Source organism: Filicampus tigris, chromosome 6, assembly GCF_054856515.1.
Source record: "Filicampus tigris isolate MCC_2025a chromosome 6, RoL_Ftig_1.0, whole genome shotgun sequence".
NCBI classification, from domain to species: domain Eukaryota; kingdom Metazoa; phylum Chordata; class Actinopteri; order Syngnathiformes; family Syngnathidae; genus Filicampus; species Filicampus tigris.
This window is the reverse complement of record NC_141222.1, coordinates 10160092-10183168: the sequence shown is the minus strand read 5'-3', so window position 1 is coordinate 10183168 and position 23077 is coordinate 10160092. Positions and strand designations below refer to the sequence as shown.

General features: G+C 41.7%; 1 protein-coding gene across 1 annotated transcript in view; it reads right to left on the bottom strand.

Annotated features, from left to right (window-relative positions):
- The window catches only part of xylt1 (xylosyltransferase I), an 82484-nt gene that overhangs the window by 24218 nt on the left and 35189 nt on the right, over window positions 1–23077 (bottom strand). The window contains exons 2-6 of the mRNA XM_086034259.1: window positions 16146–16716; window positions 8645–8817; window positions 7405–7607; window positions 2870–2950; window positions 269–485 (exon numbers count right to left, since the gene is read on the bottom strand). Of these exons, the coding sequence (XP_085890385.1) occupies window positions 269–485; window positions 2870–2950; window positions 7405–7607; window positions 8645–8817; window positions 16146–16716 (1245 nt within the window). The remainder of the gene's footprint in view (window positions 1–268; window positions 486–2869; window positions 2951–7404; window positions 7608–8644; window positions 8818–16145; window positions 16717–23077) is intronic.

Here is a 23077-nt window from a genome sequence, read left to right as displayed (position 1 = left end):
TTCAATTCTCAATGGCAAAAGAGTAGCAGTAGAAAATGCACAATCACACAAGGTAATGATTAAAATGCGATTTCCATGGTGAGTTGAATACAGTCACAAAGACAGGCTTCACATCTTACGTGCACTTTTTATGATTTAAGTTATTTTTGCTCGCCAACAGCAATGACAAGAAACCCGTACTTTCTGTGTCTGTGCATTCTGAGTACAAAGCTTCGCTTACCTGTCACTCAGAGTTCGGAAAAAAGAAAATGTGTTGTCTCAGCGTTACCTCGGCAGGCAGCAGAGTGTAGGCGTAGAAACGCTTCATGTTGGTGACCAGATCGTCCTTGGAGTTGATGACATATTCCACAAACATGCGGTTCAGAAGGAACCAGTCGGATCCTCCATCCACAGAGATGCCCTCTGGGATTTTACGGTCACCCAGTCTCCACATGTGGGTGTCACACTCATAGAAGAGACGATCCAGGCCTTGTTTACGGATAAATCTGGTGAAAACAAAAGATGACTAAATGCGTGACTCATGTAGTCAAAAGCTGGCATGTGTTATTTTACTGAACATTACCATTTTGAAGAGAAAAAGAAGACAAATGCAAACCAATCAATTCGAGGTCATCTTTTGGCAAAATGATGCTTAATAATGGTGATTCCTAATATTTCCCTATTGATGTAAATTTCATTTGAAAACTAGCAAAAACGATCCTTACTGTTGCCATAAGTGACTAATCTCAACATGTTGTTGATTTGTCACAGTACACTTTCATCAATGGCTACTTGTTACACATAAATAATAGATTGTTTTACTCATGGACATATCAATTGTTAACGGCGAGGAGTCAAGTTCAGGTCAGCCAAGCGGGCCTATTTAGAAGTAGCTGTTTTCATGGGGGCGGCACGGTGGTGGACTGGTTAGCACGTCTGCCTCACAGTTCAGAGGTTGTGAGTTCGATCATGGCTCCGGCCTTCCTGTGTTTGCATGTTCTCCCCGTGCCTGGGTGGGTTTTTTCCGGTTTCCTCCCACATTCCGAAAACATGCGTGGTAAGTTCATTGATCACTCTAAATTGCCACTAGGTGTGATTGTGAGTGCGGATGTTTGTCTTTGTGTGCCCTGCGATTGGCTGGCAAGCAATTCAGGGTGTCCCCCGCCTACTGCCCGAAGACAGCTGGGATAGGCTCCAGCACGCCCCGCGACCCTTGTGAGGAGAAGCGGTATCGATAATGGATGGATGGATGTTTTCATGGGGAGTTGTTTGTCGGCTGTCCGAATATATCTTAAATATACTAGGCTTTACACAATCAAGATTTTGGAGGCCAATCACTGATCAGAAAGTAAAAAAAGAAAAAAAAAATCACAGATCCGAGCACAAGATGGAGCAATATGCATATGTAAATAGTTTGTTTATTGACTGGATATACTTATGAACTGTTTACTGATCATCAACAGAAGTATTCTCACGCATTCTTCCCAATGTTTATCAATCTTAGCCATGCACCAAAGAAGGGAAGGAAGGGAATAATGTGATTTGAATAAAAAAAAAAAAAAACTTTATTCGTTAACTAACGAGCAGAACTTGATTTTTTCGTAACAATGTAGCTGCTTTCAAAACATGCAATACAAACATTTAAAACAAAATACTGTAGTTGGAATGTTTAAAGTGTGTCATACTGTAACTCCTGCATGGTAGAATTAAGTGAAGTGAGATGCCAATACTGTATGGCAGTCTTATACTGACATGCGACTTTTGCATACTGTATATGAGACGGTGAGAGTGTTATGAAGCAAACATTCAGTGACAATTGCATATTTGTCTTTAGTTGTTCCACAAAGATAATTCACACAACTTTAAAACGATATAATTGCGGACAATGCAATGGAGTGATGGTGGTTACGCTCTCTAAAATACAGTAGGTGTGGGGGAGGAAAACCAAAAATCCTCATGCTTCTGGTCCGATGATCCGGACCCCTGTAGGTAGGCTTTGCCTACCATGGAGTGGTGTTTCCAAGCCAAAATCGAGTACATGAGATAGCTATTTCGCCTACTGGAGTGCCGTGAGGATCGATACTGTTCCAGCTGGTGTCTCTGATACCACTAACTAGATCGATTCTCAAACTTGAGTATCATCAATATGATGATACTCCTGATACTTCAGTCATTTGAGGTGCTGTATTTACAGTATCATAGCAGAAAGGAAAAGTGGTGGTATCGATGCACACATGTATCCCACAGGGAGGAGAGCGGCACCTCCACGAAGCAAAAGAATGTGAATAAAAGTGGTACATATTAGGTTGCGTCAAAATCTATAAGTGGCAGCAAAAATTCATTTGTGGCGGTCCGCCACAGGTAAATGTGTATTTAGGAAACACTTCTCACTCCAATGTCTTATTTGGGGGAGTCAATCAATGAAGTCATTTTGATCACAAAAGGTGCATAAAATGCAAAATATCACTTGATCGTATATAGCCAATCAGATCGGGCAAAAGTCTAATAAATACACGCTTTGATTCAGTAGCAAGATTAATGTTGTTTTTGATTGCATTTCTTCTATGAGCACAGCAATGCTGAGGGAAGAATCAAATGATGCAATGTGGCTACAAATGCGGAGAGGTACTGTTGAGTCAAGCTGAGTCATGCACACGTGTGTTTTGGGATATTTTGGAGTGCAGTATGACGCCTGCTTGGCCATCGGTACAGTGAGCAGCGGGTGGAAGCCGCAAATATGGAGGCCTCAGTGTGTCATCCCAATAACAATGCTAATCCATAATTCATAACGTGGCAATGGAAGAAGAATGGGAGGCGGGAACCAGTGCTCATAATTGGAGGATGATTGTTCAGAAATGCGACTTAGGGCAGAGAGCAGAGTGAGTCTCACCTGGCGTTGTCCCTGCCGTGTGACTTGATGAAGTTCATGTCTCTGTATTTGGACAAGAAGGCCACCAGCTGGTTGTTAGTCCTAAAAAACAGGAGAAAAAGGCTTACGCAAAATGTCATTGTGCAAAGTGAAGAACACCTGTTGTATGCAAGGTAAGGTTTCAGGGGCTACAAACTCTAAAATGAATGTGAAACGCTGTCCTTCACCATGAGCATGTTCTGTTTTGGATGTCGTTCAATTGAAAACATGGAACACAGCAATCGGAACATGAAGGTCTCCTTAAATGGCCCTGTCAATCAAAATACCGTAAGTGCCACATTTAAATAGCTCCTGCTTTCAAAAGTTGAACTGATTGATTGTGTGTCCCAATTTCAAATCAAGTTCAAGTTTCTTTTTATCAGAAAATTGTACAAACATTTTCTTTTCTCATCTGTGTGACATCACATTTTTACGAAGGAAAAGACAAAAGGCAACAGTTGAAGAGAGATTATTTAATGACCTTAGCAGCTCTGGTTGTTTTTCCCGGCGGACTACTTGGGATCATAGAAAAGATTGTGTCGCCATTATTTTGATGAAAGACTCCATGCTGGTTTTACATTGTGGGGCAGTGTTCTTTCATACACAGGCCAGACAGGCTAAAAGCTTTGCTCTGCAGGCTATATGCCCCAGTCATTTCATCTGGTTTGAAGCCTTTCATGATGCTTTGCTTTGCCTTTCGGAAAGAGCAGCAAGGCTGTGGTTAAAAGCGCAAGGATCAGTGGGGGGAGGGACAAGCGTATATTAATGTCATTTTCTCTTGAAGGAGCAATTTCACAGCCTGGGGGGCTTATCTTAGGAGGTCCTGAGCCATAAAGTCGAACTGATGATATGCTGTGCAGACACACACAGTCTCCATGCTGTACTCCCACCCACACATGCATGCTGGGTGACGGCTAGTTTGCACATTGCCAATACAATATATATGCACAGAGGCACAAAAATGCTCGAAGGCACACATGCATGCGCACGCACGCACGCCCGCGAGCACACACACACACACACACGCAGCAAGTGTCATACTGCAACTTTGCCACCTGAGCGGTCACCCTGAGTCCATCGGGTTGAGTTTGCTTACTGTCAGGCCTTTGGTTGCTCTGTTTCTCACCAGTATTCACACACACACACGATAAGACACACACGCACACACACAAAATATTCTGCTTTCACAGACCACCAGGCATAGGAAAATTGTGCACTTTTCCCAATATCATAGTCAATTAAACTTGATCATAATGGCAATGATTCACTTCCATAGTCTTGTTAAATTCATAATGTGAACCTTTTTATACGTAGGACTTTTGTTATATGATCCCAAGCTGCAAGAGGTGCAATGTTACAGTTGACGGGTTATTGCTAGACACTCAAACGCATTTGACAAGGATCACATTTATCATCTGTCAGATGAAATGGATAAAAAATAAAATAAAAAAAAGCATTCTAACTTGCAGAATGTTCTTACTTTTGTTTTTATAAAATGAATCAGTCGCTTTTATCAAAGAGTATGACACCTTCAAATCCAAACAAACAACTAGAAATAATATTACCCAAATTGAAGGCAGGGTCCTGCAGCGAGTTGTCTCACAAAGCTCAATCATTTTAAACACTGCTGTAAAGTCAATGAACGGCGCTTAAAAGGGAAGCACAAGGAGACTGTGTAGATAAAAGCTGGGAAAGAGGGTCACACTCTTTGGCAAAGCATGCGTGTAACTCATCCTTTGGCCTCTCTGGACACACACACGCACGCACACGCAGCCCCCCATTGGTGTGAGTGGCTCTGCGTTTGCCTTTGAGAGGCAGCCATGCGGCAGGACAGACATTATCAGGGAATTAGAGGGGAAATAATGCTTGTCCCTCGTCCCACTCCACTGATAACAACAGAAGTAGTCAGGACAGGACAGCGCAGGAGAGACCACCCTCGCCTCCTCCGCTCGTTTGGGTTCTTGCCAATGAGGTATGGTCACAATGGAAAGACTGGCAATCAGTGTTCTCTAACTCTGATTTAAACTAAGACTCGGGATTTGAACATATCGGATGACTGAGCTCAAAAATGTATTACAAATTATTTTGCATGTAAGATTTAAGTTGATTCACATTTAAGTTTAAGTTTTTGGTGGGCATTTTTGCAAAATTGTCAAATTAGATCAGTGTCTCCCAACCTTTATTGATTCGAGGCACCCATTCTATGTTTTACATGAAAAATCTCATGGAAAAATACCAAACATGTCACCAAAAGTATGAATACTGACCGTGTCTCAATTTATTCATAAATGTACTCACTCTGTGTGGAATCTGGGCCTGTTTAATGGCACACAAATCTGATATTGGATTTTGTCACAGGACACTAGTGTGCCAAGGAACCCTGGATGTGAATCACTTAATTAGATTGATAAATTAAGAATAATAATTTCACTTTGTGCCACAGATGTTACGGGATCTTTCTACTGATCAAAAGCACAGAATGCAGTAGTCAACTGCTGGAATGAACACATTGGAAATGTTAAGAAAATCAGTTTGTTAAATCATTTGTGTGTGACTCAGAGCAAATGGTTTTGCGTTTAAGGAATTTATTTTTTTTGGTCAGGCAAATACAGTATACTAAGAGAGCAGCTTTAAGAAGCCACTGATAGGCCAAGTATTTGAAGGTGATGGTGTCTTTGGAGTCCCAAGAACCAATTGATTCAAGATCCTCCAAAGGCTTGCAGTCATGTATTAAGCCGAACCCGCACCAATGCTTGGAAGGAGAATAAGTTGTACTGGGCTCATAATTACGTGGAGACTATTTTCATGGACTAACAAGTTCAATGAATGACAGCGTTGTAAGGTGAAGTCGGGCTCCCATGTAACTATGGGTAAAGATATTGAAATAACATTTGCTTTAAAAAATAACATAACATCTGTGTGCTATTACGGGTATAGGACAGACTTTTTTCCTTCTTTTTTCTCTTACAACCTATTAATTTATTCTGATTATTTATTATTATTATTATTCATTATGATTATGAATGCATTTTTTAAAACTGTTGTCGATACAACTGTAAGTAATTTTAGTAAAATGAACAAAATTTGTACATGTTTAATAACGTTGATCAAATTCAGAAGAAGAGAGAGCATCTTAACACACACAGAGGTACACACCCACACACAAACACAGGTACACGTGCACGCACACATTGAGATAAAGACACATAATAGTCATCTACTTAATAAACTCCCCAGACACTTCATCACACATTATTAAGCCAAAAATAATACACGGAAAGGACCACATTTGCCAGTCGACATGGTCAAATACAAGCTGTTACAAATACAGGAGCTCGGCAATGATACACGACTGAAATTTACATATTTCTGAATTGCACAAATCCAAAACACCCATTTCCTCACTCCCACTCCCTTCTCCCTGTCATTTCTGTATCTCAATTCCCTCTTTTGCACCATCAATCGTTTCATTTCCCAACAGATGGGTCTTAAAATCTCCACTGTCAGCACTTTTTCCAACTCCATCAGCCTCATGCAAATGAGGATGCAAAATATGAGCAAAACAGTGCCTTGGCACTCTCACAAATGCATTTAATCATGTGGTGACAGTATAGACATTCAAAACATGTAGCGTGATGCAAGACATGAACTCAGACATGGTGCAGAAACATAGTGACAGCGTGTCAGCAGCATTCATCGACACGATGGGAGGAACAAGATGAAACTTTTCTGAACAAGTTCAATTTCTTGGCTGCAATTTGGAAAACATCAGATGCTACTTGCCTTTGTCCATTATAACAACGTGTCTAAATCCAACTGGTGGACATCTGGCTGTGCAGCAGAGATAACTCTCCTCTTATAGAAGCATTTTAATTAGTTGCCGCATGGCTTCTTCAGAAATGCAGCAGAGCCTGAACTCCCAGAAGAACAATAAACTCACATAAAGCAAGTTTCCTCCAATAAAATTTCTCCCCAAGTTGACTTTGATGACATTGTGTCCAGTTCACTTGAGCTTTGTGGCCTTTAATTACCTTCTACAGCCTCTTTAAAGAAACATGCTCAAAATTGAGATAGGATTTTTGGACCGTCCAGTCCACCGCAGGCAGAGAAAGTCGATTTGTATTGACCCTGGGCAATTAAATTGTAATCGGGTCACCATGTAACCCCTTGAAAGGAGAACAAGCAAGGAAACGAAGACTTGGAAAAGATTGTGTGAGGGCAAAGTGTTGGAGAAGCAGACGTTTTACCTCATTGATCTGTTTGGTTTGGAGTGAGAGACTCTTTATGCAAAGCTCACAGTTAACCACTGGAGCCCAGACACGTGCATATCGGGTTTCTGCCATACGGACTGAGAGATCTCGCATTGTCCTGCTTTCCTCATTCTTGCCTTCTTGAAAAGATTCCATTATCTTATGTGTGGCTTTGTCACATACACATACAATTTCCTCTTCTCCTTTCTTGACCCAATTGCCCTACCCTCAAGTTCACAGATAATATTGCGAGGGCCCCTCCTTTACCTGATGGGGTAGTCGGCAGCACTGAGGTTGATGAAGAAATCCCAGCTCCAGTCCCTCATGGATAACAGGTCAGCCATACTTCGAAGATACATGGTCAGGAGACTAGCACCCCCCCAGATAGTGGCCATGCGCCATGGTGTCACCCTCACGTTGGGGTACTGAGCAGCCAAGGCCTTGACCTGCCGATGGAGGTAGTTGGAGCGCTGCAACAAAGAAACAACAAACATTCATATATATACAAGTAGAACAGTTACTTTAATAACAATCTCCACAATTGTGTACTACACAGTTCTTGGTCTCTGCATGTTTTCAACAAATTTCTCCAAATATGTATGTGATACAAGCATTGTCTACTCTGACAAAATTATTGTTTTTCTACAGAAGTGTGGAACTGCCAATGAGGAGTAAAGATTTTTGAAAGGGCTGCACAAATACATGGAAAAAAAATCGATATCACGAAAATGGCCAATGCAATGTGCATATCGCAAAGACATGCAATAATTTTCTTATGGAATTGTATGCTTTTATCACAGTTCCTACGACATTATCTTGGGGGAAATTACGATTAATTAAGATAAGAACACAATAAGCGTACTTATTTTGCCACATGATATTATTGTATTTCTTTCATTAGATAATAAAAATGTCATTTCTTTAGGTACATGTTAAATATCGCAATAATATTATAATCTACGGCTGCACCATATATATATATAAAAAATATCAATGAACGCGACAATGGTCTATTTAATAAGCATATCGCAAAGACATACAATATTTTTTTTCTATGGAATTGTATGTTTTGCTTTTATCTAAATTTGAGCAGTCAGATGCAAACTTAAATGTGCGTCGCCACCCAATAGTTGGACATTATCTAAGAGAATTACAATTAATACTTTGAGCTTGCTTATTTTGCTGTCTGAAAAAATGTACTTCTTTCATTAGATAATAAACATGTAAATTCTTTAGATAATAAAAAATGTCCTTTCTTTAGGTACATGTTAAATATTGCAATAATATCGCCATCGCTGTACTCAAGAGCCATATCACATATCGAATGTTTTTCCAATATCGTGCAGTCCTAATAATATCCATATCACTACAGTCAACTTCTGTTGGTAAAGTTTTGGCCCTTTGTAGCATCCACAGTTAAAGAGAACGAATGACAAATTGAAATAATTGAGTGGAAGTCTGCAGTGAAACTTTTCCTTTAATTGCTCTTATGTTAACCAGAGCTCACCTGATCCACGTGTATGTAGTAGTAGTGGGATGCGTGGTAGATGGTTTTGAGGAGACGCTGAAACTGACGAGAAGCGCGTCCATGCACCACCAGGACAAATGCTATTCGCACTGGATTTGAAGGGAAGCTCTCTGCAGAGTCCTCATCCCACTGGACATTAGCATTGGCTTTCCCTGTACCAGCAAAAAAAAAGGAAAGCATTTATCTTCACAGACCTTTTTTTTATGATTGAAAAAATGTAACAGATGGTTTTGTACAGAAGATGTTAAGGTTTTCATCTACAGTATACGCTTAGTTATTATGGTAATAAGGAATACTTTGGAGGGATACAGTAATTTCTTTCTGAAACCAGAGCTGCCAACCTATAGACATTCACTTCAATAGTATTTTGTCCAAATTGCAATATCTTTTTTGTACATTTTCTCAAGAACATTACTGCAGGACTGTTATTGCAGAGCATCATATAACCGGATAAAAAGAATTATGCTTGCGCTGTGTTGACACCAAAGGCGAAGTTAATTTGCGGCTTCGCATTATTTAGCCAAATCAGCTAGCTAAGCATATCTCGCAGGGAGCTGGGGCAGCGCCAAATACTGTGCGTGCAGCAAGCATTCCTCTATGCAAACGGCGGAAAGCAGGGAGGTTGGGCGACTGTTCAACGTGTACTAGCCAGTGGCCTGCTGGCCTGACAGAGCATACGGCGCTAATGTTGAATGCTGGATTTATTTTAACTATCCGGAACAATCAATAGGAGTTGGTGTTCAGTGATTCCCGTCGCAAAATACAGACAATCCGCAGCATTTGGCAGCTCTGTGAAATAAACAAATGCTACCCAACAAGGGAGCTATGGAACACTTTAAGTGGTGGTGTGTTAACCATACTATAGCTGTTAAATCACTTCTTTGTTACAAATGAGTGTCACTTGGTGTTAGAGATCACAATTTAAATTGAGAACGTAGACAGTGCCGTTTTTTGTCATGAGGATCCCTTAAAATACAAACATGAAGAATCAGGCTTCTCATTTGATCAGAAATAACCTATTTAGGAGGCCAGATGCTGAGACAATTAAAACAGTGAAAACACAAGCCTTGGTGATTCCTTTTGGCTTATAGTAGGAGTACGTCACAATATGTGCCACAGCTTCTCTCAGGTACGAGTCTTGGAGCCAACTTGTATTTTACAGGAATGACAAAATAATGGAAGCAAATCTTGACTCAGCCACGGCCTGTTAAGTCACTATCAAAAGCATCTGTGCTGTTATTGGCAACCTCACATTGCTTGGTGTTGTGCTTTTATACCTCCCCTTGCAAACTTGTTAAGGTTGTGAGCAAACAGTCTCTTAAGTGTATCATGCACAATGATTGACTCGTCTGTTATTAAAACAAATGCGCACAACCAGCTTATATGGCATGTTTGTTTACAATCTCGTGTATTAAGGAGATTAATGACTACAATTTAGGGCTTTGGTTCCCTAGAGCCTGTCTATCGTGAATATGAAGAAGGACTACAGAAGCTGTTTATTCCCTAGAGGTCATATTTCCCAAAATGTCCATCCCGACTCTACGCAGTGTCGGGCCCTAAGGTCCTGTAATTACTCTGACTTAACAGCCAAGTATCATAATGGTATAAGAAGCCTTCACCCCCACTACTTAACAGACATTATCTAAATGTAAGGTCCGGCAGGACGTTGTACAAAGATGGTTTGGGTTAACAACCTGATTACAACTGTCATTACATCCTGACACTCCCATTTCCTTGTTTCTTGCACTTCATCCTACTTCTGAGATCCCAGGAGGGAAATATTTGCAGTTTGTCTTGGACTGCTAATTACTGGCCGGCTAAGAAGGTTCACTGGTTTGCTTTACACATGGATAATTGGGCCAGTTGTTTCACAAAGGAGATAGCTGAACTAATGAGCACCGCTAAATGTTTAAACTTTTGTGCTATCACTTTTGTTAAGCATTTGTGATTTCGCCATTGAGTCATTTTGACCTAAAACAAAATAGACAGGACAGCAGGAAAATAAAATAATAAATCTCTCCTCTTGAGCTGGAGAGCTTCATCATTCTTCCTGTCGGCATAAATCCTTTAAACTACAGCTCCATTATCTGCTTTCACCCTTCTCTTGTCCTCGATTATCTTGCATAACATCAGTTTTAAATGCTCATGTGAGGTGGGGATAAAATGGGACTAAATCTCCACATCTATGTAAGTTCATCAGCTTACGAGATCACACGTCTACATTTGAAACCAATCAATGAAAAATACTTACTTATTGACAAATGCATTACTGTGCATAGGTCTTAAGCTACAACTCTCTTTGCCGTTCATTGGGACAAATTACCAGAGCTGGGCATTGCCTAACCGCCACGAAGTTCCCATCTGCATATTTAGCCAACCCACGTGGTCCCGGTCTGTCCCTCGTCGGCGACAGCCAATCGGCTTTGAGAACTTAATGTGCACGTCACACACCGCACAAGCAAGAAAAATATTAAATAAAAACAACAGACACGCACTCACAGCGTGGTGATCGGTGAAATAAAAACAACATGGGGCACATGTCATTGCATCTGTGGGACCGGAAGGTATACAACACTGTTTTCTTTTTTCTTTATTTGGCTTCATGTCAGGTGTGCGGCACCTGCGTGTGACGTGGTACCTGCAGTTAAGTCCGTTCTCGACGGCGTTTGGCTGACCCGGACCGACTGGGACCACGTGGGTCGTCTAAATATGCAGACGGGAACTTTGTGACGGTTAGGCGATGCCCAGCTCTGCAAATAAGAATACTATTGTGCCAAAGTATGTTGTTTTAGCCATGTTGTAAAGATCATTTCGAACAACATAGAAATTAAGTTGAGTGCATAACTCCACCAAGATGCTTGAAATGTGTTTGTCCATGCTTTGAAAATGTTTGGTGCTACTTTAGTGGAGTTTGTACTGTAACCCACTAACGTTTTGTGCCTTTCAACCACAAATTAAAATCGGGTGGAAAAAAAAAATCAATTATTTACCAAGGCCAGCTTGCTGCCACATGATTGAAACCCTTTCAATTCAAATCACTGACCGGCTAATTAAAAACTGTTCAATCAGAACATTTGCTTCTAATGACTGACATACAGACTGGCCAATCACTGCATGAACGGTGAGCGAGATGCCAGCCACTGACAGCATAGAGACGCTATAGTCACAGATGGTCTAAGACCGCCTGACCAAAAAACAAAAAGCTGTGTTACAGTGCAGAAGAAATGGTGCCCACTGGGGAAATGAAACAATTTTATAATGTTGGCCAGATGCTATTTGGTCCGGTCACAGAAGAAATATTCAATGACTACAAAGTGTAATTTTGGCAAAAGGGCCCACTAATGCTACTATACAGAGGCCCTGCCAAGGCCTGGAGCATCACAACCCAAACATATCATCATTAGCCAAGTTAGCATATGGTAGACAAAGAGATTGACCGTGTTCCTCCAGCAGTCAATGATGCAAATATCAGATCTAACACAATTGCTAATCCAGCCAATGCCTCAAGGACGCTACACTGATCAAATCAAATTGGACAATTTTGTGCTAACAAGGTTAGGACTTGAATTGGGATGGGAATAGAGGAGGCAAGAGCGAGCTATAACACATTGGCAGACAGCAGGCAGACAGCAGGACAGTAAGACAGACAAGTGATTTCATTTAGCTGTGGCGTTGTTATTAGGCCAGCAACCAGGGGAAAGGATTTTTCTATTTCTTGGTGTCTTTGATCGCACCGTCAGTTTCAATGGGGTGGTGAGTTGCTATGTGAGACGGAGCTTGGCACTGACAAATGACAGCCCTGCTCTTGGGAAGGGGAGTGTACAAAAGTTGCAATGTCACTGTGCCTGCTTTTGTTCTAGAAGGAGAGCAAAGGCCTGTTGACATGGTGTGTTCATTCCAACCCCATCTGTGTAAATACAACAGCTCGTGTGCCCTCCTCACTTAAGAATGGCCACTCATACAAGAAGGTTTTGGTCATTCAGACTGACTGGTACTTGTATGTGATCTGGCTTCCATGGCAATGGTACACTTTTTTAGTCCACTGGAGACCATTGAGTGTACTATTCTTTCCTTCTGCTTCATGAATCCATTGGAGGCATGTTTCGTTGGGGGGGACAACACAAATGGCAGGGCTGGCGCTACACCGGGGCTAGGCAGTGCTATAACCCCGTCAGAAATCTGTGAAGCCCCAGTTCAGCCCACCCCACCCATTTTATTGAATATTCTAAAGTATATTTAGATTGAATTTCTCAGCTGCCCCATGTGTCGTTCAAGCCCCCCTTTCGTCCCGGGGGAGTAAAAATTCTCGGCCGGTGCCTGAAGAATGGCAAGAGGCAGAGCGAAATGCAGGCCGTGTGTATGGTAGACTGAGCTGTCTACCATATCGAAACCTGGATGTTTGGCATTATTATTCAGGTGACAGCAGACACCATTGTTGCAGACTAAAGGAGCTAATATTTTATTGTGTTTCAGGGAACAAACTAACACTTCAAGTATGATTCATTAAATAAATGTAAAGTTTTGTGAGGTTAACGTCAAGGCCCTTCTTCCATTTGAAAACTCACCCAAATTAACTTCAATTGTATTGTTTTAATACGCTGCTATTTGTGTAAATGTGGCATATGTCATTATAATCGGGAAATAGAAATGTTAAAATTATAAGCAATCGTTAAATTCAATTAACATTATTCTGTATCGCTATTTAATCAACATTCACAAAAAACATGTCAACAGTGTGCATCAATTTTCCTACAATTTGAAGTGTGATAAATCCTATTAGCCATTCCTAGTCAACACTCCCAAATGATTATCAGGGTTAATCCCCCTGGCCCTCTTCCCTTGTTGCCAACATGAGGAACACATTTGGCATTGTCACCAGTCGCTTGTTTGAAAAACAGCCGCTGGAGTAAAAAGTAAAAAAAGTCGCTACATATTGCAACATTGTTTTTAATCTGGCAACACTGAAGAACACTGAACACTTAGTGATATCGCCTACAGAAATGCACGGCAAAATAAAAAGTACCACCGTCAAAATCCAAGCACCATATATATTACGATTTTTTTTTATACTTGATAAAGAATGCAATGTGGCCTAGGGCCGTGCTTTGCCCAGGTTTGGTCCCGAGGGAGTATGTTGGAGTGATTTTGGATTGAAGACAGCGTAACCCAAAATATCAAAATAGCGAATGGTGTTCATGCCTCCGGCAGACTTACAGAGAATAACAGAATACATGCCAAGGTCCAGTGAAGCTGTTCCCACAGCTGCTGCTGCTGGAAAACATTACAAATTGCTACTTATATAGTTGTCTATCTGTTACCAATTTGTTGTAGTCCTCAGATTTTTTGCAGTAAAGGTGAAAAAAAATGTGTGTGAATTTTAGTCTTTTTTTAGGTATGAAAAAGAAAGGAAGTAATGAACTTGGATTCATGGCCGGTTTGAAATAACAATCCAATTTGGAAAGCATACAAAAACATTCCCATTTTGTGCAATACCAATGACAAACAATAATAATAAAAACGATTCTCGGTTTTCATGGGGATGGCAATTGTTTTACAAAAATTCAGTTTTTTTTTTTCAATTAATTTGAAACATACTAGCAAGAATCAAGGCTGTTACAGTAAATGAAAAGTGACAAAATAACCTTAACTAAAATTTCAAAAAAGTTAAGAAAATAAAATAAAAAATGAAAATTCTTTAAAAAAAACTATAACTAACTGAAACTACATCTTACGTTCATAAAACTATAATAATATATAATTAAGTTGAGCACAGAGTGCAATTTAACTGCGAATGGGCAGAGTTTTCTGTCTTTTGATATTTTTGCTAGACTTTGCACAGGTAGAATTGGGCGTAGTTGAGCATTTGCGCCTTTGTGCATCACTGTGGGTTTGAAGTTGTCTTTTCTTGGCCAATCCTAGCGGCATCCCTAATTTGCATCAAAATCAGGGGGGTCCAAACGCAGTATGAAATCAGAAATAGACTCGCTGGGGTCCGTGCATGACAATGGCAGGTAAACTGCAAGCTCTCTCCTTGTGGATCATGTAGTCGGTCGTGCATGTGAAGTGGGCAACTGGAGACTGCCTTGCACCCCTGAATTTGTGTCTATGTGTGACCCACCAACACATACATAGTAGCCTGGTTACAAAACACAAGAAGAAGAACACAGATCTTTCTGCTCATCTATAACAAGCGCTTCCAAAAAAACTCGCTTTAGCAGATTCCCTTTTCCTAAGGGCCATTTTGATTGTGATTGGGTGAATGGATTGTACATAGGTGGAACTTCCGGGGAGGATCGCTATAAGACATGATTACACTGACATTAACCGTTCGTTCTCTTAGTTAAAAACAACGCTACGTTTTAATAAATAACATGCACGCTTTAAAGAGATTGATTTTGACAAAAATGAAATGATTTTCGGACGTCACAAATGCAATGGCGATATGTGATTGGATGATGATGAATGTGGAGGTGGAACTTCCGCCTACATATGCAACAGCTTCCGCCTTCAGCCGCAGAGGGATATCAATAGTTCAATATCATTAGCAGTTTTGCATATTGCCAGGGATGCTTACGCAGCGTAAGAAGAATTACAACATAGATCCATCCACTCGTCCCTGCCAAGACCGTTTGTATATCGAAAATAGTACGTAAATTATATAATATACTTAATAAACAATATAATATACTTTAAGGGAATATTTGATTTTGAGGTTCAGTGTGTTCGTACGTCCCTCAAGAGCAATGCATCACTCAAAGTGGAGTTAATTTAGATGATGACTTAAAAAGTGCTGATAATATACATAAATTAAGAAAAACATGTTATATAAGTATTTTTAATAAATACTGTGATAATGAATAAATAATAATAACCCAATAATAATAATTCCGCTAAAGATACAAAATGTATAGAGCCAGGGTTTCTCCCGGTCATAGCAATTTGTGTTATGGCTTGCGTGATTGAGCAGATGACATCTGACCTGCAGGAATGAATCTTATTTTTCATTTTATTTTTACTGCATGTGATATTTTTGTTTTTCATGTTAATATGCGGTTCTCGATGGATAAAGTTTGGGTACCACTGATATACTGTAATATGTGTGGTGGGGGTGTAGACATTTACAATCTTATGCTTCAGCTAACTCTTTTTGGGCTCTTATTCCTATGTACGGAATATTCTATGTAAATGCATTATCTGGAATGTACTATGCCAAAATAAACTAAAGTAAATAGAGGTAATTTTTCGACAAACATTTTGTACGTAACTCGAATAGTACGTAAAAAGGGAGCATTCGTAACTTGAGGTTCCACTGTATAATGAAAAATCCCAAACTACTATACTAAACCTGGTCAGAATACAGTCTCTATGTGTATCTCATTGTGGGTGGGTGTTCTTACAACGTTCTCCATATATTTCAACTAAAAGATCACGAAATTCAATATTTATGAGGAAACAATGTAAATATTTTTCATGAATTCACCTTCTAAGGGGCAGTAGCGAGTGACCTTTTCTGGCATTAGCTGTCCCTCCTTGTGTCTGCAGTAGACTTCCGCGATCTGCTGCCTGCAGTCCTTGCTTTTGGCCCTGGACAGAGCTGAGATGGCTTCCTTCCCACTGATTTCACACTTGGGTGGTTGGTCGTAGGTCACCTCCAGGGGCGCTGCAGTCGCCTGCCTTCTGTGAGGGTGCTGATGCCTGTGCTGGGCCTGGTGTGAGGCACGATGCCGCGGCCCTCCTGCGGCCACACCTTGACTACCGGGGCGTGAGTTGTTGGCGACCGCCAGTGGCTGCTGGATTAAAGGCAGCACTTCATTGGAGCTGCGAACCAGGTTGGGGGAATTGTCGCGCCAGACGTGCTGCTGGCCATGAGCTTTCTCCTGCAGATGATCTCGCTGCTGCCTCCTGCTGGTGGCGCCGACGGTTTGCCGATGCGGCTGCGAGCGCGCACCAAAGTTACTATTGTCTATGTTATCAAAGTCTTTTGGTACAGAGTTCTCATTGTTGCTGTCCACTTTGCTTTTCTCCTTCGGTCGATGGGAGTAGTATCCATCCTGCAAAGCACAGAGAGATGAGAAATAGAGGAATGCTCGTTAAATGGTGAGGGATGCTGAAAGGGGAGCCACACTATCAAGAAAAACACAAGATCAGAAGCGAGTGAGCGTGGTGCATATCATACTTTGCTTTAACAATCAATGTGGCATGTTTGAGTGGGCAAAAACGCACTGAACTGTGTGGCATGAAATTAAGTATTGAGGTATTGAGTGGGCGGGCTACAAGGTGCAACTTGACTGGAGGTGACGCAGGGCTGCGAGGGCTCTGTTGCTCCGTGCCATCATCAGATTAGCCCGGTTTCAATTAAATTCTCCCTCAAATGGCCCCAGCTCACCGTAAACAGATTACCCAAAGGGGATAAAGGGCCAGAGTATGACTGTGAGTTTGTGTTGTTGTTAATGCTTGAGCGTACGTGTGCATGCATGTGTACAATTCTTTTCACTTGAAGCCACAGAAGAAGAAGAAAGTGTAGTGTGGCATGTGACAAGGAAGGCTGTGTGTCATATGAGATTGTGTGCGTGTGTGTGTGTGTGTGTGTGTTTGTGTATGTATGTGTGTGACTGAACCAACAATTTATCTTTGAAGCAGAACAAGCTGAAAGAGAAGGGTGAGGGGGCGGTGGAGAGTGCGCAAGGAGCAAAAAAGTGTAATGAGCAAAGTGGAGATCACCAGGCGAAGGAGCGCCGACACTAGGGTTGAGTTGGGCTCCCAGGGAGCACTGGCCTGTTGCAGCAAGAGGTGCTGCAAATGCATCAGACGGAAAATAAAGGGAGCTGCCTTGCTGCCATGTCACTATTGCACACCTTGCTAGACACTTGGGGAAAGGTGGGGGGAGAAAAAAGGGAGTATGGGAGGTGGAACAGCAAACAGCAGCTGGGGAAAGATAGAGCTCACAACAACAAGGCTCCCTGATGTGTTTCAGCATTTACAAGACACAGAAAAGAGGCGCCAAAAGAGGTGGGGGAGAACGCAGCTATGTACGACAGAAAGGAAACAGGAAAGGTGAATTAGCTGCTTTTTGAGCTAGAAGCTCAGTATGGAGCTCAGTATCTATCTACTATGAACACTATGTCTTTCTCTGGCCTCTACCCTGAAACCAGACGCTTTGTCATCAACTTTTTCTCTATGCAAGCAACTTCTATGAGCACAATTATACACAGGTGGCACATTTTCCCAAGTGCTCACATAGTGAAACAATGAGAAGAATACATACAAAAAGGCCAAAGAATCCTAAAGTGGAAGAGCGCAGAACTGTACACCTACATAACTATGTTACAATTTGTGCATTTTTTGTAAAAATGAAAAAAAATAAAAAATCATGGATCCATTCCTTTCACACCAATTTAATGTTTTTTTTTGTCTGTGGCCCACCCTTCCATAAACATGAATGGGAAAATAACCTCCTTTGTAGAAGTAATAATGAATAAAAAAAAGAAGTTCCTTTTAAGCTGCGCTTTTCCTGCAGACATTTCACAATCCAATACACCTTTGAGCTTCTACCTGTCATCTCCCTCCTTTCTTTTCACTCGCTCCAGTCCTTTTTTCACACATTTCTTCACACTATCACGACCCATCCCCTCTGCTTCTCTCCTTTACATCTCTTCCCCACTGCTCAGTGTGCCGTTCTTCATGCCATTTTCATGTCACACCTCTTTTTCTCTATCCAGTATTATTTCAGCTCCGTCTCTCTTCTTCCTGTCACAACCACTGATTTTGCCCCCACTCCACCCCCACCCCTTGCGTACCATTACTTTCTTCACTATTCCGATTCAAAAGATCATGTTGTCTGACAGAAGCTGGTAATCCCTCATGTAACAGCATGCTTATGCTTCTGATCACCTTATAAAGAAATCCAGACCTGAGAAGAAAATACTTTGGGGGGCTGATCTAAGCTTTGTTAGTAACTAAACGTGTGTTTACGTCATTGGTTCTCAAACTTTTTCCAGTTATGTACCCCCTGTGAAATATTTTTTTCAGGCAAGTACCCCTAACCAGTGCAAAGCATTTTGGATTGAAAACAAAACAAAACAAAAATGGTCTATGATTAAAAAAAGAACTTAATTACAAAGATTTGTGCACATAAAAATTATTATCAACATCAAGTGTCCTCTTTTGGGATCATAGTAATGATCTGTTTTCAAAAAGAAATCAATAATCACTGCCATTGACGAATTTACTTTTTCGGGCCATTCAATCCCAGGAATTTATTGATATTTCTTTTCCAGATTTTTTCAAACCTTATGGTCCAAAAGGGTCTGAAAATGTCTGCCAGTGAATGAGTAAACTCAGAAGTTTGTACATGCATCTTGCCCGTCTTCTACTACTTTGGATGCCATTACAGATATACTCAAATGAAGCAGATTGTTCTCGTTAAAAAAGCCAGACGTAGAAGTTACTGTATATTGTTGTGATTGAAATAACTGATGGCGGCACAGTGGTCGAATTGTTAGCACGTCCACCCCACAGTTCAGAGGTCATGGGTTCGATCCCGGCTCTGGCCTCCCTGTGTGGAGTTTTCATGTTTTTCCCGTGCTTGCGTGGGTTTTCTCCGGGTACTCCAGTTTCCTCCCACATTCCAAAAACATGCATGGTAAGTTGATTGGACACTCGAAAATGCCCCTCGGTGTGATTGTGAGTGCGGATGCTTGTTTGTCTCTGCGTGCCCTGCGATTGGCTGGCAACCAATTCAGGGTGTCCCCCGCCTACTGCCCGAAGACAGCTGGGAAAAACTCCAGCACGCCTGCGACCCTTGCGAGGATAAGCGGTATAGATAATGGATGGATGGATGAAATAACTGATATGATGTAACGGTGTAGAGCATGTGGTTAGCACTTCTGCCCTTACAAAGCAGCTCCTCTTGACTCTTGGCGCTGTCCTTTCTGCATGTTCTTGCGTCTGTGCTACTGGAACTTGAGAAACAGGTGTGAATGTGCGTGTGAATAGTTGGTTGACGGTGCGCCACGTGATTGACTGGTGAGTGCGACCAGTCCGGGGAGTAAGTCAACTCTTTGCCAAAGTTAGCTGGGATAGGCTTCAGCTCAGAACACAGAACACGATAAGCAGTGGAAAATTTGTTGAGCCACAGAGATCAAATGTTTTTTTTCATCATGGGATCATGACTCGTTGCAAATTGATTGACATGGATCAGATGAGACCAGCCTCAATATGTTGGTGATGGAAAATAAGGGAAATTTCTTTGGATGAACAATCTCCACACTAGGCTCCATCTACCCTTCCGCCTCCTCCTCCTCCTCTTCATGGCTTCGTTGGCGATGTTGCTTTTTAATCTCGTGTTGTAAGTGCGAAACTGTGGGGCAAAAAATGAATAGTTGGACTGGAGTTGGGGCTGTGGGCGTGGAGCAAGAATGGATTGCCGCAGGGATTTTTTTTTTTTTACTTGCTGAATGTATTGGAAGGCCAACCAAGAATTGCCTGACATCTTTTCCAGTGGTCACACAAACAATACAGAGGAGTGAGGAAACAGCAAAGGAGGTAAACATTAATATTATCCATCACTGGTGGGCGCATTCAGAGGAAGGGCGAGTGTTCCAGCCTCCCCTCTGGGAATGGTTTAGTCTATCCCTCACATAGAGAGCTGGCTGGTAGTTCCGACTTTTCCTCATTTCCTCTGCCACGGGGGAAAATATTGCACCTGTCCCTTTTCTTTCTTTCCCTTTCCACTGTTCTTTTTTGGTTCACCCAATCTCCTGTGTGGCTAAGGGAAAAGAACTTATCTTCCTCCCCACACCTGTCTTTCTCCTCCCCTGGCCCTCGCATCATCCCTTGCTCTAAGGAAGGAAAGAATCCGGGCTGCCTTTTCCCCTCCCCCTGAATGCCGTCTTTTACTTCCAGGGACAGCAGGGTAACGGCACATCAGTTTAGCCACACCCTCCCAGCAAGCTTCCTTTTAGACATTGTCACATCAGGTGTGCTGGCACCATGGCGACGTGCAAAGTAGTCGCGCAGACGACCACGCCAACCATCAACATATTGTCACGTTCATTAAGAAATGCATTTGGCCATCCCATGCATATTAGTGAGTACACGGGAGTTGGATCACCTCAGCTGCGTTCTGGCCTGAACATGCATGCCATATGGCTAACGAGCTCAGATTAATTACCTGGAGTTAATCTCTGAGCAAGATGCGGAGTCTTGTATGACACTGGAGTCTAATACACAAACACCCTCAGTTCACAGCTGCTCTTCTGCCGCAAGACAGCGCAGGGAGAATTGACAAAAAGGGGGGGGGGGGGGGGAAACACTCGTTATCGGCTGTGGGAGATGAGAACTCATGATTTTGCGTTTTGACATTAGTTTTGACATGCTAAATGTTATTAAATGATTGAAATACTGCATGTATGAAAATGAATCATGGAGACATGAAAGAGAAAACATTGTGGTTTATGCTGCCTTCTGGCTACAAGTAGGGAATATTTTCAGTGTTTATGCTACCTTTGTTTTTCTATTGCTCCCCTCCAATCAAAGTTGTATAAAAGGTTAGAATTGCTGCCGGTCACATGTAAGTATGTGCAAATGTATGATTAGCAGGAGCTCTGAATCAACAGTCGGCATTAGGTATGCGCAGAAGCCTCTTATGTACCCTGAAATAAGAAGTCAAAAGGGACCTATTGTATTGGTGAAAATGCAGAAAACAGCTCAAAGGAGCATACTGTGTAGTACCACCATTTCAATTCCACTCATAATTGCTCAGTTTACTTATGCACAGTACAATTGCCACACTTCTGGATATGTTCTTGCAAATGGTACAAAGTTCCAGCTGTGTGCACACACAAAGACACACAATAGATTGGACAGAGACTATTCTGTTAAATTAGATTTTGATAGATGGTTCTGTTGAGCTATGTTTCCCCAATTATGCTTGCTTGCCGTGGAACCAATGTCCTGGTTTTCTAAAAGTTTTGGACAAATTTGGATTGAGTTCCAAAAATGGTGAATTTGGTTCACACCAGGTTGGTTAGAGTTTCCATTCATCCACTCATCCACGCATCCATCTATTTTTTATACTATACTTCCCGTCATCAGAGTTGCTGGTAACCGCAGCACAAATAGAAAAACAAGCATTCATTCTCACAGTTACCTATGGGCAATTCAGCCACTGGCAGTGGCAATGAGTCTCCTTTTCCATCTTGGTAAACAAATACATTATGCTTTTCATTCCCTTTTCACACATTTTTATGCTACACTCAGCTTTGACCAATAAAGTTTTGACTTCTCGTTGCTGCAAGCACTGCATATCTTGCTAATTTATCTATTGCAATTAATACATGTTGCTCTGTATGAGAGCAGCAGATACTGTAATGCTTGAAATAAATAAATGAACCATATAATGGACCTAATTTAATTCAAAATCTGCTCAGTTGTGGAAAGGAAGGTGAATAAATTGTGAATGTTGTGGTGGGGAAAAAATAGTAAATGAGTTGATTTCAAGATTATCCTTTTCAAGAACTTTACCTTAAGCTTGATTGAGGTGAAATCGAGTTAAGGGACAACCTTAAATGACCTCAAAGGTTTACAGGGAGAGTTTGTACCAACGAACCACACTCAACAATGAGCTCAAATCCCCAAAGCATGTGGCAAAAGTGAAGCCGGCCCGCCTAAGCCTCACGAGGTTCGGTTTGCTTCTCCAATATTAAAAAATAAATAAAAAAAATCTTTCCTCTGCACCCCGGAGGCTTACACAGATGGATTACTAAACCACACATTTACAGTCACACTTTTCATCCCTTTCTATTGAACAAACCAACCTGTTTGCACACTCACATACTGCTTACCAATGGGACTCATTTATCCTGCAGTGTGTGTGTGCGCGCGCGTGTGTGCATCCGACGTCTGTGCGTGCAAGACAGAGGGAGAGAGAGAGAGAGAGAAATGTTCATTGTTATAGACGGCGACCATTTTTTTTTAGAATGACACAATATCACCCAGTATGGTCGTTATTATCCAACTAAATGGCTGTTATCAGCTGTCAGGGATTCTGACACAGTGCCTACTTGCCCTGCTAATAGGCTCAATATTACTTCCGAGGGACAGGTAATCATGACAAAATCAAAGAACGGAGTCTACTAAAGTCGGGAGCAGGACAGCGTTTGTGGTAGATGGATGACAGATGATATCAAACAACAGATTTTTGCCACAGGTGACTGCGTTCGCTATTGCTTCTTGGGGTGGGTGAATTCTGTGCAGACCTGTCGCCACGAGCGGCCCGTAGGGGGCCGTGCCTGCCCACCACGATGCTTTTGGGAGCCATGGGAGCCACAAACCCTTTGGACGTCTAAAATGAAGATCGCTTTTCTTTTTTTCTTTTCATTTCTGCTGCAGAGACCCGTTGAACCGGCTGGT